At 42.5% G+C, this 17,556-nt stretch overlaps 1 protein-coding gene across 1 annotated transcript in view; it reads left to right on the forward strand.

Annotated features, from left to right (window-relative positions):
• GNG2 (G protein subunit gamma 2) overlaps positions 1 to 17,556 on the forward strand; it is a 128,652-nt gene that overhangs the window by 73,478 nt on the left and 37,618 nt on the right. The window contains exon 3 of the mRNA XM_052647362.1: positions 1,059 to 1,157. Within this exon, the coding sequence (XP_052503322.1) occupies positions 1,059 to 1,157 (99 nt within the window). The remainder of the gene's footprint in view (positions 1 to 1,058; positions 1,158 to 17,556) is intronic.

The raw sequence follows: 17,556 nt of genomic DNA on the forward strand, positions 1-17,556 counted from the left end.
AGAGGACATACCCTTCTTGGGGCCTGCTGCTCAAATTCTCTTATCAAAAGCCTTAATTATACTTGGAGAGGTGAGGACAGAGTAGAGCCCAAAAGGGAAAGGATCCAAGGAAGTGACGGATTGTGTTTTTATTTTGGAAGCTAAATGAGGGTTTGAGAAGAACAGAGATCTCAGATCATTGAGAATGAAAATGTCATTTTTTAAAAAGTGATCTGTTCGTATTTAGTGAGCTCTTAGATCTGCTGTTGGCCATGATAAGTTACACTGGGTTGTTTTGCTGTCTTCCAAATCTTCTGAAATCCTCAGTTTGACATTATGTTTGCTTCTAACACTCTGCTTCACTCACCGCATTTAAGTTTATTTAGAGAAAAATCATGAAGTGCAAAGCAAAACAGTGGATTTTAGATCTTAACTTTTAAAAATACCCCATCTCTTACCTTCTAAACAAGTCATAGAAATTATAGGCAGAAATAGATTTGTATGTTGGAGAAGGCAATGGCAACCCACTCCAATATTCTTGCCTGCAAAATCCCGTGGACGGAGAAGCCTGGTAGGCTGCAGTCCATGGGGTCGCTAAGAGTCGGACACGACTGAGCGACTTCACTTTCACTTTTCACTTTCATGCATTGGAGAAGGAAATGTCAACCCACTCCAGTATTCTTGCCTGGAGAATCCAGGGATGGGGGAACCTAGTGGGCTGCCGTCTATGGGGTCGCACAGATTCGGACACGACTGAAGTGACTTAGGAGCAGCAGCAGTAGATTCCTATGTTAGGATAACAACAGAAGGTTTATATCTGACTCTAGAATGAACTTTGGACTAATGGTGGGAGGGTGGGGGGTATAGTAGGCAGATGCAGGCCAAAGTTTCATGTCCCAGTATATGGCTGACCAAAAATGGTCTTTGACACAGGAGCACAGTGACTCCAGTGCTGATCCCTGTTAGAGATTCTGATTTTTTGAATGGTTACTTTTGTTACCCTTCATCAACTATTGATGTGATTTTTAATTCAATAAAAGTTAGACTAACATTTATGATAGTTATAATAATTATAACAGGTCTTCCCTGGTGGCTCAGACAGTAAGGAATCCACCTGCAATACAGGAGACCTGGATTCGATCTCTGGGTTGGGAGGATCCCCTGGAGAAGGAAATGCTGCCCACTACAGTATTCTTGCCTGGGAAATCCCATGGACAGAGGAGCCTGGCGGTCTACAGTCCATGACGTCGCAAAAGAGTCAGACACAACTTGGCAACATGCATTTTCACTTTTCACTATAATAGTCTTGGTATTAAAATCACCAAAAGATAATAATCCATTTGAGAAAACACCTGGATATAAGTGCCAGATGTCTATTTCTCTGTTTTCAGGCTCATTCTTTTAACTCGTGGTCTGATCAGCAACTCATTGTGTAGGCACCTTTCACAATGTCTTCTCCAATCAGAAAGAGGCAGCTGGTGCAGACAGATACGCTCTCTGAATTGGGTCAAGTTGCCAAACTTACTTCATCTGATTCCTTTCCTTGGCCTGTTAATGAAGAGAAGAGTCTTCTCTCCTTCCAGGGCTGTGCTGGGCTCATTTTTTGTCTCCTCTGACCATTAGTGGTTCCATTTGATCAGATTATTCTGAGTGACTAGTCACTTCAGCAATATGGGAAATAATTTTGTCTGAGATCAAATGTCTGTTGCTTATTCGGTGCTGAGGTCATGTTAAATTATAATCACCACTCTTCTCTGATCCCTTTTCCCAATTTTATAGTATTAAAAGTCTTCTTATTCAGATTTTCTTGTGTCATTCAGGGTCTCTGGTTCAATTAAGACCCAGCTGCCATTGGATAAGTAACAGTAAACAATATTAGAACTCCAGTCAGGAGGGTCTGATTCTTCGTGTCACTGGCTCAAATTGCAGTTCCACTGGTTCAGTTTGTCTTGATCATGTATGTGGCCGAGGATCAATTATCAATTCATTTCCAAAGCTGGAGAAGACTTGTTGGCATCTTTCTTTTCTGCTTCTCTTAGGAGCTTTTGTCACGTACTTAAATTAAGTTCCATGCCTTTCTCACTTTCACTTGGACCATTTCATTTAAATATATGACTTGGTTCAGTTATGTACTTGTGTACTGAGCATGCTGTCAGTGCTTTGCATTGATTAGCTAGAGAAAAATTATTCTTATTATTTTTTGTACTTTAGTGTTTTATTATTCATGATTGAATCACAATGTCCCCAACACAGGTATTATGAAACAAGTTTTTATTAGTACTTATTTTGTTTTCCAGAGGGACTCTTTATGTACCAGATTCTTTTTTTCTAGATTTATGGAGATGCAATTTGCATGTAACATTGTTTAAGTTCAAGACATACAATGCAATGATTTGATACATGTATAACTGTGAAATAATTACCACAATAAAGTTAGTCATATCTATTGCCTCACATAATTACCTTTTTTGTGTGTATGTATGTTCTAAGAACGTTTAAGATTTGCTCTCTTAGCAATTTTTAAGTATGTAATTCAGTATTGTTAACTATAGTCACCATGCTATACATTAGATTCCCAGAACTTATTTGTCTTATAGCTGGATGTTTATGCCCTTTGACTGATGTCTTCCCGTATCCCTCACCCCTAGCCCCTGGCAACCACTACCCACTACTTAGAGAGAAATTCTTTCTTAACAGATGACTGTATTTCATGTGAGTACTATAAACTCTCTTTTTTTTTTCTTTCTCTCTTTCTGGAAAAGAAATGTGTTAGTTGTCCTTCCTAGGTGCCTCTGTTATACCCTGGGCTTTCTCCTTTCATAGTGCACAAGCTGCTATGTTGAAATTGCCTATTTATGGGTCTGTCTCAGCAGCTTTACCTTTAGAGTGTGACCTCCTTGGAAACTGCGTTGTGTCTGGTTTTCTGTTCTACCCCTGGCTCCCAGTATTGCTTGACACCTTAAGTAGGCAAACCCGAAATCTCTCGATTACACTGAGATTCCAAAGGAAAATAGTGCCAGAAGTCTGGCAAGACTTCTTTGTAATAGACAGTTACATTAAATCAGGCCACCCAGTTGTTGAGAAAGAATGATCTGTTAGGTAAAGGAAGACTGAAAGTTTTGGAACTATGTCTTTTTGGTGTTCTTCATAAATGACAAACAGGTCCCCTCGTGTAATTAAATTCATAAGGTTTTGTCATAACACCAGAACACTGTATGGAAATACCAAGTCTCCTCTGAAGTCCCTATTGGGTGTTTGAGTTTGCCAGCCTTTGCACCATCACAGTAAACGGTATGAACCAAACCACCATTCATATAAACCGTGTGCTCTCTTTGTTCTCACCAGCCCACAACTTTAGTAATTTTTACAGACTTTTATGTAAGATTCTGTTCTGACATCTGTATATATGTAGAACTCTTAGAATAAAAAGAACTTCACAAGCAAGTGGGACTATTGATGTTAGGGTTTTTTGGACCAAATCCCAGGAATTTCAGTGTCTCTGTAATGTCAGAGTATTAATTAGACTTCTGTGAGATGAATTGGGTTCATTTAACTAATGATGCTGGGAGGGATTGGGGGCAGGAGGAGAAGGGGACAACAGAGGATGGGATGGCTGGATGGCATCACTGACTCGATGGACGTGAGTTTGAGTGAAGTCTGGGAGTTGGTGATGGACAGGGAGGCCTGGCGTGCTGCAGTTCATGGGGTTGCAAAGAGTCGGACACGACTGAGCGACTGAACTGAACTGAACTGAACCTGATGAGGAGTCACCTGAATGATAGCCGAGCAAGTGTGCTGGGGTAGATGCAGGGCTAGTTGTTTCTTCTCCAGCTATTTTAAATAGATGCTCTACCGGGGCCATTGACCACTTCTGTCCCATTCCTGTCTGCTCCTCGGTGGTGGGTGCACCACATCTGCACGACCCATCTGACATTTGCCGAAGAAGTGGAAAGGTGTGCTAGAGGCAAGAGTCCAGTCACTCACTAAGCAGCCTTTCAAGACACACGGCGTTTCTGAAAATGAGTGTCTATAAACCGCAGAATTCTCTAGCAACTCCAACAGAATTTGCTTCTTCAACCAAGGCAAAAGATAAAGAAAGCCTGCCCAGGCATTAGTCATAAATATAAGCCTTGTGTGCTAGAACCCAAAGTAAACGAGTGTGGGTAAGGTTAATGAATATCCATATGTTGAAACTAAAAGGACATCTGCTTCTCTTTTCCACTCAGTTTTGGTGTGATTGTCATGGAAATATTCAGGATGAGAGAAGACCACATCCCTTGATCCTTCTATGCTTGGTAGGGCGGAAAACGCAAGGAGGAGGGAAGGCTGGTTTTGAAAGATGAGGCTGGCAGTAGTAATTGACGTAGGTTGCTCTGATGCCAGTTTGACAGATAATGAAAGTTTTTATAGGAGATTTTCAGTGCCTCTGAAAACTATTTGCTAGGATGTTATGTTTTCGCCAGCCGGAAATAAATGTATCATCCTAATTTTAAACTCACCAGCCATGAAAGCATTTATCTCAAGAAATTCGAGAATATGTTTCTATACAGACAGCTAATCACCATGCCTGTCTGTGAAGTGGCCCATTTATCTTAGCCTCAACTGCATGACAGTGTACGTTGCCCTCACCCAAGTGAATAATGCTCTAACCAGGCATGAACAGCTCTTCTGACTCTTCTGCACATACTTCTTTTGGTGTGTTTGGTTAGCACACTGTACAAGTATGGTCTGAACACTCATTCCTCTTCAGCAGAGTCAGCATTGAATAACAGAATAACAGGACTCTGTGGTCCTATTATTCCACAAAATGCTTGTTCAGGCCTGTCCTGCCTGTGCGTTGGTGATGGAGGACACAGTAGCCCTGAGCCTGACCCATCCTCAGCAGCATGAGCTCCATCCTTGGCCCTGCTTTGTGGAAGAAACTAGTCATTTTTACAGGAAAGACCTAGTAATAGGATTGTATTTTCTGGGTTTTTCTAGTGAAAGTACTAGATCTCAGAGACTTTAAGTATTGACTTGTCGTCCTCATCTGTGACCTTGGTCAGGTCATCTGATCTCTCTGTTGTTTCTTCATCTGCAAATTGGTTTCTGGTTTGCCTCAGAGGTATTTCCCCAAATAGTGGAAAACACAGTATGAGTTCTTGAAGGTAACTTTCCACTGTTGTACTTATCATTCTGTTCATATTGATATCCTAAAATTAAATGAAACAAGCCTCAGGAGTATCACCTGGAAGTTAGTGTCAAATCCTCTCACCCTCAGGTAAGGGCAACATTTAGATTGTCCATCAGAAAACCTGATTTAAAGCTGAGTTCCTGTAAATTTTTTTTAAGTTCTAAAATACAAAAACTCTCAAAGCCCATCTATAAGTGATGGTAAAAAGCAAGCCCCTTTCTGGGAAATGATTCTTTGAACAAAAGTATTATAGGTGCTTCATTCATTCACTTTACAAAGAGTTATTTAAAGCCTGCCATGAGCCAAGCACTGTTGTGGGCACCAGTGATTCACAAGTGATCAAAACAGACAAATTCCCAGTGCTCAGGGAGCTTATATTTTAGTAGGAAATACAAGCCATAAAAAATAAAGATAATATACATCAGGTTGTGATAAACGCCAAGAGAGAACATAAAACTGGGTAAAAGGGATGAGAGGTGTAAGAAGGAGAGGTGATTCTTTTTAGCCAAGAAGGCCATGGAAGGCCTCTGATAAGTTAGTGTTTGAGCGGACACCTGAATAAAGTGAGGAGGTCAACTCTAAGAATAGCATTCTAGAGGGGCCGGAAGGTACAAAGGCCCTGAGACAGGAGTAAGCTCACCATTTTTAGGGAACAGCAAGGAGATGCTGTAGCTGTATTGCAGTGAAAAGATGAGAGATGAAATCAGAGAGATGCCCACGGGCCTTGTTATTTAGCTCTTATACACCCTGTAAAGAACTGAGCTTTTACTCCTTGTGACATACCTTTTATTAGCAAACACTCTAGTTGCTACATGAAGAGTGGACTGAAAGGAGTAAGGGCAAAATCAGGAAAGACAGTAAAATATGGAAATGGTCAAGCAAGAAATAAAGGTGGTTAGGCCAGTATGGCAGCAGTGGAAGGGAGGAGAGCAGGGAATGATTCTGGGATTCTGGACATAGTTTGAAGGAACAGTTCAAGGATTTGCTGGTCAATTGGAGGTCAGATGTGGTTAACAAAGAAGCAAAAAGGTATCCTCATAGTTTAAATCTGAGCAACCAGAGGAATGGAACTGCCGTTGCCTGCCATGAGGAGCAGGTCTAGGGGGTAGACAATTAAAAATTTTGTTTGAGACTTATCAAGGCTGAGATGTCCATTCATGTGGAGAGATTGAGTAGGTAGTTGAATATGTGGGTCTGCAGATCAGTAGCAAGACTAGTAACTAAGATACAGATTTGAGAGATTTAAGCGTGGTACTTACAGCTGTGGGTCTGAATGAGATCAATGGGGGGCAGGGGTGGGATGGGGTGGCTGTTGAGCATAAACATAAAAATGCACAAAGACACCGAGACCTAGGAATTGAGAAGATGAATAAAACCGAGAGGAGAAACTGAGGTGAAACTGACAGTAACATAAAACAAGAATCAAGAAAGACAGAAAATGACAAGTGTTGGCAAGGAGGTGGAGAGATTGAAACCCTTGTGCACTGCACTGTTGGTGGAAATATAAAAGAGTACTTCTGCTTTGGAAAACAGGATGGAGGGTCCTCAAAAATCAAAAATGGGATTAACATATCCAGCAATCCCACTTCCAGGCATATCTCCAAAATTGAAAGCAGGATTTTGAGGAGATAGCTGTACTTCCGTGTTCATAATAACATTGTTCACATTAGCCAAGAGGTGGCAGCAACCCGAGTGTTCATCCATGGATGAACAGATAAACATAAGTGGTATATGTATATAAATGGAATATTACTTAGCCTTAAAAAGGTGGAAATCCTGCCACATGCTGCAATATAGATGAACCTTGAGGACATTATGCTAAATGAAATAATCCAGTCACAAGAAGTCAAATAGTATATGATTTCACTTACACAGAGTATCTAAAGTAGTCAAACTCATAGAAACAGTAAAATTGTGGTTGCCAAGGGGTGGAGGGGAGAGGGAAATGAGTAGTTGTTCAATGGGCATAGGGTTGCATATTTTGCAAGGTTAAAAACTTCAAGGGATCTGTTGTACAACAGTGTGAATATGGTTAACACTACTAAACTGCACACTTAAAGACGGATATGGTGATAGATTTTGTTATGTACCTTTTGCCACAATTTTGAATGAATGAATCAATCAAGAAAGGGCCACTTCCCTGAAGTCAAATGGAAAAAGTGTTTAAGAAGAAGGAAGCAATATAACCGTGTTAAATGTTGCTAGAAGGTTTTAGTTGCTGAACGTCGTTGTTGTTGTCGTTGTTTAGTTGCTAAGTCATGTCTGACTCTTTTTGCCACCCCATGGACTGCAGCCTGCCAGGCTCCTCTGTCCATGGGATTTCCCAGACAAGAATACTGGAGTGGGTTGCCATTTCCTTCTCCAGGTGATCTTCCTACCCAGGGATCGAACCTGTGGCTCCTGCATTGGCAGGCAGATTCTCTACCACCAGGGAAGACCCCATAGTTGCTGAATAATAGCCCTGAAAGATATCAAGTTCTAATCCTGGAATCTGCAAGTATTACCATATAAGGATACAGAGTCTTAAGTTAAGGTTCTTGACAGGAAGTCATCACCCTAGATTATCCTGGTGGATCCACAATGTTAAGTATCCTTACAAGAGAGAGGCAGAGGCAGATGACACACAGAAGAGGAGGAGGAGGCATGGTGACCACAGAGGCAGACGTCAGGTTGATGTGGCCACAAGTCAAAGAATGCCAGCAGCCACCAGAAGCTGGAAGCAGCAAGAAATGGATTCTTTCCTGGAAAGTCCAGGGTAAATCATGGCTCCGATTTCCACTTAGTGGCACTAAGTTTGAACTTCCAGGTTCCAGAACTGTGTGTAATTTCTGCAGTTTCAAGCCATGACGTTTATGGTGATTTGTTACAGCAACCACAGCAAGCTAAGACCAAAGTCAAGTAAGATGAGGACTGAGAAGTGACTGTTGGATTTGACAGACTGGGAGCTGGACCTGCTGGTGACAAAGACAAATGTAGTTTTTACAGAGTGCTGGAGGAAAGGCTATTTGGAGTGAGTAGAGGAAAGAACTGGAGGAAGAGAAATGGATACAGAGAGGCCAGACAAGTTTTCCAGGTCATCTGTAAGGGAAAGCAGAAGAATGGGTTTGCAGAGGGCATGCAGTCAAGGAACAAGTTTTATTGTTGTTGTTTTTCTGAAGATGGGAGATGTTTAGCTGATGTGATTGGTCCAATAAAGAGGAAAGGAAAATTGGTGATGCAAGAGAAAATTTTAAAAAAAATGGCAAGAATCAAGTCCTTTAGCAGATAAGGATGGGAGCCCAGGCTGACGTGAAGGGGCGCCTCACCAAGACGGAGAAAAAAATCAGAGCACGAGCAGTTCATCGTCCAAGAGAAGGCAGAGTTTGTGAGCTTAGAAGTGCAGATACACAGAGGTTGGAAGGATTGGTCATGGTAGACTGTAGGTGTTCTCCTCTGGCTGCTGCTGGCTTTTCAGTGAGATTAGAAGGTTACCAGCTAAGAATGAGGATGGAGAGAGCGAAGAAGTATTAGAGGTTGAAGGACAGAGGCGAAGGTATGAGAAAAGTCACTGAAAGCTGACTAAGGAAATGTAGAAGAAAAGCTGGACAACACTGAAGACCCACTTTAAGTTAATGTCTGTGGATTTGTGATGATTTGTTTACTCAACCCTCCTAGCTGCTTAAGGGTAGTTTGGGAGTTGGATTCAACCAGGGTTGGGGATTTTAGCAGCTGGTGTGATTGAGGGAGAAAGAGGCAGAGTTGCTGTTTGTTTAAAGGGAGTGACCGCATGCTAGACCACGGAATAAAAGCCAGGTAAGGTGGCGTATGTGGAGAAGGCGATGGCACCCCACTCCAGCACTCTTGCCTGGAAAATCCCGTGGACGGAGGAGCCTGGTGGGCTGCAGTCCATGGGGTCGCTAGGAGTCGGACACGACTGAGCGACTTCACTTTCACACATTGGAAAAGGAAATGGCAACCCACTCCAGTGTTCTTGCCTGGAGAATCCCAGGGACGGGGGAGCCTGGTGGGCTGCCGTCTTTGGGGTCGCACAGAGTCGGACACGACGGAAGCGCCTTAGCAGCAGCGGCCTCAAGGTGGCATATGAGGGCGTGAGGGTTTGAGCGATAGTGAAAAGGCAGCAGGTTCAATGAATAAGTGTCCTGAATTCTTAGAATCTGGGTGCAGTAAGGGTAATCTGGAAGGATAGGAAATGAACTGGAGAGAATGGGAAGCTTGAAATCCTTCTTTCAGGAGAGGCTGTTCTCTTCGTCATGGGTCTTTTCTTCGTATTTATCTGCTTTCCTTGAACATTTAGTTTTGGAATTAGGGTTGAAATTTAACTAGGTTGAGAGAGTAGTAGATCTGTGGGATTTAATGATAAGAGTGGCAAGAGTGAAACTCTTGACTATCGCTTGAACAACAAGCAAAAAGAACTAGAAAGGAATCACGCAAGCATTCACCTCAGTCTTCATTTTACAGAAAACGAAACTGAGGCCCAGAGGAGTAAAAGGACTTCTTTCTGATTTCTTGGCTAAGTTGAAACTTGCATCCAGACCTCTAGCCTCAGAACTGACTGCTCTCTGTAATATACCCCTGCTGGTTCTCACATTGTCTTCACGAACGCCAGGAACACCTTGGAGAGCCATGACTGACAGCTCATTAAGCATCATCATGGCCTGTTACTTCCATGCCCCTCTGTCTTTCCCTCCACCTTTCCATCCAGAGACACCACATTTACTAAAAAGAGATTGCCTCTAAAAAACTCCTTGGAAATCTACACAATTATCTGTTTCTCCCTTCATGCAACATTAAACCTGTTTGATTAAAAATGTAGAGATCTGCTTAGCAAATACTATTCACTCACTAATCAAGGAAACTTTGTAGTCAAATTTGCTGGCTATTTACATTCTTTACAAAAATAGTACAAAATGTAACTAAGCTGGAAAAATCAAGCTCAGTTTCTCTGGTCTGATCCATTAGAATGTCTCACTGTTGGGTAGTGATCACCATAGGGTATTTGGGGGTCAGGTGAGAGAGAGAGATTATTTTTACTTTGTTGACCCCCCACTTCCCCTCCCATTCTCCTAATAGGGTTTCTCTGTGGTGACCACACATAGAGGGTGTGAAGGCTGTGAAACTTAGTGAGAAATTTGAACCTTTATAATGCTTCCAATGTATTGGGTACCAAGGCGTTAGAAATACTCAAGAAACAGTGAAAAGCACATCTAACTGGTATCTTAAAACTAAATTTAAATTCTTGGTTCTGACACTGGATTAGAGCTGCATTTTCTAAAGCAGTTCATTTTGTTTTGTTTTTTTAATCTGTGAGGTTAGGGTCTTGGTTCAGAAGGTTTCAAGTGTCTCATATTTGTGTGTTATGTGTGTTAGTCACTGAGTCATGTCCAACTCTTTGTGATCTCATGGTCTATAACTCACCAGGCTCCTTTGTCCATGGGATTCTCCAGGCTAGAATATTGGAGTGGGTTGCATTTCTTTCTCCAGGGGATCTTCCATCATATTTAAAGTCTCATATTTAGCCTCTCTTTAAGGGTTAGTGGCATAAATTTGCAGAGGAGCCATTTTCTAACTTGCTCATTCCTAGAAAAATCTTCAGCCCTAATCTTGAAGAAGGCTTCCTTTTATGAGCCCGCAGGGCCTGCCAAAGCTGGACCAACTTGTTAAATGAAACATAGGACCACTCTGCATTCCACATATTTATAGATATTTCTAAGCCTGTGTCACCAATGATTAAAGTGTATTAAATCAGTGGCTATAAAAAAGATTTCTGTTTTGGGTAGAGAGTTCTGCAAGGTAACTTCTGAGTCCTGCTTAACTCTGAGATGTAATAACACCATGAACTCCATGGTATATTAAGTAAGGTCAGTCAAGTTCACAGCCTTTCCTTTCTCAGAACTGCTCTTAGTACCTGGGGACCAATCTCAAAAGTGTTCATTCTGAGGGCAGGCTAGAAAAGGAAAAAAGTGAGCAGCCAAGGTGGTTACATAGCTCCTAAAAATAGTGTCTACAATTGAAGTGGTTTCAGAACTATATATACACAATGGTCAAACCCTTTCATCAGCACATGAAAAAATGGGTAAATTCTAATGTGTATAAATTACACCTCGATAAATCTGCTTAAAAAAAAAATAGAATCTGTAAGATGACTGTTTCCCAAGTCAACATTTTAGACAGTTCCTTGCACCCTTTGGAGATGGCAAAAAAAAAAAAGTAGTGTCCCTTGGAGAAGAGTCCTTTTCTTGATTCTCCTCCCCTCCAGCCCAGGGTATTTTTGAATCAGCGTGGGCAATTATTGTCCTTACTTTGTGACAAAGTAAAAAAAAAAAGACTACTTGTCCCTTTCTCTTTCTTACATTTTTTCCTCTATTCACTCCATGTAATCAAAGGGATATTGGTATGGCAATGTATTTTATGCACCTAGGGCAGTACTTTTAAAAATGATGTTGGCTAAAAGAAGGAAAAATGACTTTGTACTATGTATCAGAGCTGTGTAATAGCCTTAAAAGATGTGGTATAAAGTTTGACAGTTGACTAATGGGGAAACATTAAAATAACTTCATTTTCTTAAGAACATGGGGGCTGGCGGGAAAGGATAAATCTTGCAGAATGGGTAATGAGAGAACATCTCAGAAGGTCAGCTTTTACGCAGGTCCCAGCAAATGATTATATATATTAGTTAATATTATCTTCCCAGCATGATATTACACACCAAAAATAAGCACTGCAAGTAAAGGAAGGGCACTTGAACATTACTGTGAGGGTGAACTTGGTTGTCTTCGGTGGTAAGATTATAGGTGATTTTTGTGTTCTGAATCTCTGTGTTTTTCAGCTTTCAACGGCTATGTATTTCTTTAAAAACTATATATATATACACATATATAGTTTTTAAAAAATGAATTGTTCCCTGCTGCCCCTGAAACTCAGCTAATAAGAGAGATGAGTCCTTCTGGTTTATGTTCTCAGGGCTGTGGGGATTCTACCTGAGTTGAGTGGTCACAGATTGGTTGAGAGGGTGACTCGGGGCCAGTGCTACAAAGGAGCTCTCAGTATCAGACTTATGTTTACACTTTCAAACTGAGTGTGTGTGTAATTTTGCGCCTGGGAAAAGTTACTGACGATTTAGATGTTGCCCAAAACAACCCCAAAAATGGTGAGAAAGAAGAATGTGCACCAGTCTGAAGCTTCTCTTTTGCCCCTAGAATGGGGATACCTGAAGATCAGATGAGATATAGTTAAGAATCTGGGAGGCACCTTTTGGGGAAACATGCTATGTAATCTTATTTGCTCCTAACGAAAGCCAATATAAGCAATCTGTATCCAGGAGCATCTGTTTGATGGGACTGCGGTGAGGGGCATGGATGATGCCATGTACCAGGCACTCATCCTCAGAAGCAGCAGACCTTGCTGAGATCTGACAGGTGCCGGGTACACAGTGGAGGACTTTCATTTAAAAAAAAAAAAAAAAAAAAGTAGATGCTCAAAGTAGTTGAGCACCTACTTTGCTCTAAGTTAACATCTAAAGGCGGAGAGAGGCTGATGGTCAATAAATTGATTAGATAATTCCAAATTATTATAATAATTGAAAATAAATAGGGAGATGTGCAAAAAAATGACGGGCTAGAAAGGGGTCCTTTGGATAGTGTGAACAGGAGATTTGGTGTTTGGATAGAGGTCAGAAGAAGATAGTAACAGCAATGGGTGTCTCCACAGGAGCTATGCAACATTGCAAATGGGGGAGACGGCAACTATGGGGGCCCTTGGATGAAACCTAGCTGAGGCTGTTTAACCAGTAAAGACAGATTTAGAGCGATTTTAGAAATAGAGTATCAGCACGCTGTGTTTTTTAAAGCCAGAGAAATAGCTTGAATCATACTAGCACAGGCTCCTAGACTGGTGTGGCCTTGCGAGGGGGCCAAGGAGGGTGCTGTAGTCACTGAGGAAGATTCCTCAGTGGAAAGATCTGAGCTGTACGATGCAGGTGTGTGTGAAGGACGAGAGAGATGGCAAAGCCATGGCTGCCGAGGGCACGAGCTGTGTTGGGAGCACACAGAACAGGCTGATCTGACTGAAGATGAGGGCTGATGATATGGAGCAGCAGCAGGCAGTGGACGTTTTGATGGAAACAGTTGCTATGTGTGCACAGACACTCCGCTGGCCTTACATCCAGGAAATTAAATCAGCCTGAGGAGGAGGCAGAAGCCAGTCAGCCTCAGGTACTAGGCTTGCAAATTTATTCCATGACCACAGAAATCCTTTACAAGCACTATAACTGGATATGGGCTGTTGACTGGGATCCAGAAGATCCCAGTGAAAGGAAGCGCCATCCTGGAATTACGGAGGTGGCCCATGCACACTCACATCCACCCAGTGGCTGGTTTCCTTAGAAACTTACTGAGCGTAGCAAGTTCACTTGCTTCTGGGTCATGCACATTAAACGCTCAATAAATCCTCGTTAACTAATTTTATGTCACAATTGATTTTCAGATAATCACATCTCCTTAAGGTTGTCAACACAAATTGGAAATTTCAAAATTGGTTGTAAAGATTTACCCACCCTCCTCCCCCCGCAAAAAAAAGGTTTCCCTCCCTCTTTTGGATTGTTTGTTGAGTTCTTGCTTAATAATCACAGTTTGTCGTGATCATAGATTTTCCCCTTTGCCTTTCTTAGTCCCTGATTTCCTTTCCATGTCCCTTCTTGTGAGAATGAGATATTAAGTATGTAATCCTTCTAGGACACAGTGCTTAGTAATTGCTAAATAAATGGTGCTGGTCATTCTCTCTATTCATGCCGACTCCTTGTATGGCACTCCACAATGTACAAAATGCTGTCACAAATGTTAGACACACGTGTGCAGTCTTAGAGTTATTAGCCCCACTTGACTGCTGAGCCACGGAGGCCCGGAAAGATTGAATGATTGCCCTGCTATAAACGGCTGGGAGTATCAGCATGGCCTAGAATCCAGATCTTCTCCTAGTTTCTGTTTTTCTACTTTTGTACTGTCTCTCATTGGCATTATTGGGAATATTCCCAAACAACTCCGTGATTAAAAACAAACCTGAATGGAGGAGGTTTGATTGTTATTGGAGGGCTGTATTGGGGAGCTCTGGAGTGAGAAATGGCAACCCACTCCAGTATTCTTGCCTGGGGAATCACCAAGGACAGAAGAGCCTGGTGAGCTGCAGTCCATAGGGTCACAAAGAGCTGGACTCGGCTGAAGTGACTTCGCACACATGTATGCATTGGGGAGCTCAGCCAAGGGACTTCTGGTGTTACCATTTTGTAAGGAGCCATATGAGCAGTGGCCAGGAAGTCCAGGGGGTCAAGTCTTCCTTGCAAGATTAAAGCTGTGGGTTTGTTGTTGCTGTTGTTTTTTTTTTTTTTAAAGAAATTAATTAACCAATAGGTAATTTCCTACAAAATAACAGAAGGCTGCTGCCTGTCCTATCTGCCTTGCCTGTTGTGGTGGAGTATTAGATATTAGATGTCAGTAGGTTCACAGAGCCATTTCTATGGAAACGGTTTCATTATTTCTCTTTTGTTGAAATCCTAGCGATTCGTGGTCTGGATTTCCATATTAAAAAGAAAAGAAAATCCGACATACGCCATATAAAATACTAATCTTGTTTCCTTGGAGTAAACAAAGCCCATCTAACATCTAAAAATGTCAGCTCCCATCTGTGGACACAAGCCATTTCCTGGTCCAAGACTCAGATAAGAACTAAAAGCTTAAATGTCATTTCTTGAGCTGCAGCATGGCCTATTCACTCCTGTTTCATTTTACAAAATCCCGTGAAATCCATGACTTTGAGTCAGCATTTTTCAAGGGTTTTGTGTTTGTCAAGGTCATTAAAAGCAGCTAACCAATGATCCTCTTTGCAAGAGGAAGGCTTGTATCTGTGGAGACATTGTTTTGAAAACAACAGTTTACTGCAAAGCAGAGAGTTGTCATTTCAAATAATGTTTTCTGGCAGCAAGTGAGAGAGGGAAGCTCGCCATGTCTTACTGTCTACCTCCACAGCCTAGATGGTCCCCATGCTGATTTGAGGGAGTCAGACATGATCTTTTCTCCCATTTGGAAGTTGGTACCATCCCAGGAAACCCACATGAAAATAGCACACAGTGGACTGATTGCTTCCTTGGTTCATTCTCTTCCCCCTTGGCCCCAGAGTGCTTTCTATTGGTGTGGCTTCCACACCAGCCCTCATTCACCTTAGCTCTCCCTGTAGCTGCACAGACCATAAAAATCACTATTCGTTTGTGAAAATGGCCAACCTATGCCTTGACTCCCAGATCAGGATCAGTCTGCTGCCTCTAAAAATGTGAATTGAGATAGGCTAAAGGAAAAACCTTTCCCTGGGGAGCTTGCTTTAGAAACAGCCTTCTTGCTCACATTCTGACTTAATCTTAGTCTCTTTCAACTGGGGATGTGGTGCTTATTACTTCCCTAGGATTGTTGTGAGGATTAAATAGGATAATGTTCTAGAGCACTTGGCCCAGTTCCTGGCACATGGCAAGCCCTTGGTTTATAAGCTAATATTCATTTTCAGTCTGAGTTCCTAGTCCTCTGCTGATAGAACAGAGATTTAGGCTTGTAAAATCAATTTCTCAGAAATAGGAAGCCCTTAAAGATAGGGACAGGAGGAGGGGAAAGTCACTTGGAGGGCTCGTTTTGTTTTGTTTAAAAATTCTTCACTTAAGCCAGTATTGTGGAGTCTGGCTTTCTGGATTCTGGCTGCCGGTGAACTCCTTGAGGCTCCCAGTCCCTGCCCGTCCCCACCCTCTCCCAATGCTTACCCGTACCTCCCGGAGTCCATATCATTCCACAACCTCTGTCTCCAAGTCCTTGCATTCCTAAGCCTGTGTGCACATACCCTACCCTGCCTCCTCTTTGTTACCCCCACTTGCTCTGTACTTGTCTCCTTTCTGAACTCCATAGGTGAGGTGAAGTCGCTCAGTCGTGTCCGACTCTTTGCGACCCCGTGGACTGTAACCTACTAGGCTTCTCCGTCCATGGGATTCTCCAGGCAAGAATACTGGAGTGGATTGCCATTTCCTTCTCCGGGGGATCTTCCCGACCCAGGGATCGAACCCGGGTCTCCTGCATTGGAGGCAGACACTTTAACCTCTACTGCTCCTCAAAAATGAGCAAAGGCGAGTGAAACCACGACACTGTGACATCCAAAAGAAATCTTTGCAACGTCTCCAACTGTTGAAACATATGATTGGGAAAAAGGGAGTGAGCAACATAAATTCTACCCCCAATGCCCTGGGCCTTCAAAGTGTTGAGGGGAAAGCAACCAGCTTCACAAATAAATCCTTTATTGATTATAAATATCCCTTGTGGCTGGAGAACCAAAAAGAGTTTGGTGTTTGCTGAGGAGTAGAGATTGCAATGTGCGCTTTTGTTATTTTCAAGTCAAAATGGCCAACTGGTATGAGAGGATAATGCCTGACAAAAAGCTACCCTGAAACCTGGCAGGGTATTTTACAACTCTTATTTAATTCATTATGTCAGGCGAGTGTATGCTCCTAGGTTCTGTCACAACAAAGGTTTGGAGTGACGGACATGAAAGCCCCCTCAGCGCGTCACAGCTCTCGGGTCTTGGACAGACCGTGTTATAGCTCTCAGGTCTCAAGCGGACCATGTTATAGCTTTTAGACAAATCAGTGTTACAGCTCCGTGTTACTGCTCCGTGTTACAGCTCTATTTTATTTCGATAATAGCAGGAAAATCCACCCTCACGGCGTGAGGGCATGTCGACCCAAAGAGCAGAACGTCCCAGCCCATGGTGGAGAGAGAGAGAGAGCGCACAGGCATGCGCTTTGGCTCCTCCTTTTATTTGTTTCCCCCCACCTCCCCGCTCCCCCCGCCCCCCCACCTCCCCGTTCCCCCCGCCCCGCCCCCCCTCCCCGGGCCTGCCCTATGCAAACCGGGCCAGCCAGGAGTGCTGATTGTTCTACCTGAGGTCCTCACTCTGGTCCTCAGACCTTCCTTTGTTCTATTTTCGAGGGCTTTTCCCTTCCTTGTCTTTTAGCCACTGCCATTTTGGACTCCTGTTTCCTATCCTACCTACCTAAAAATTGTGTAGCCACTATTCATACGTTTACTGGTGTTTTGACTCTGAAGGACCTTTACAAGAAAGAATAATTAACAGTCCTTCCTATATAGAATCTAATCCATTTGATGATGACATACTTGTTGCAGAATAAATTAGAGTAAGGATCAAAAAACGAGTCACAGAATGACCAAGCCCAAACTTTGGCTGTCGGTCTGAACAGTTAACAGATACATTTTCTCAGCTGTCTAATTGTAGAAACTCTGAAAAATTCTAAATTGGAATAGTTTGAAATTGTGTGTTATGTGTTAGTTGGTCAGTCATGTCCGACTCTTTGTGACCCCATGGTC

Source organism: Budorcas taxicolor, chromosome 10 (assembly GCF_023091745.1).
Source record: "Budorcas taxicolor isolate Tak-1 chromosome 10, Takin1.1, whole genome shotgun sequence".
Lineage (NCBI taxonomy): Eukaryota > Metazoa > Chordata > Mammalia > Artiodactyla > Bovidae > Budorcas > Budorcas taxicolor.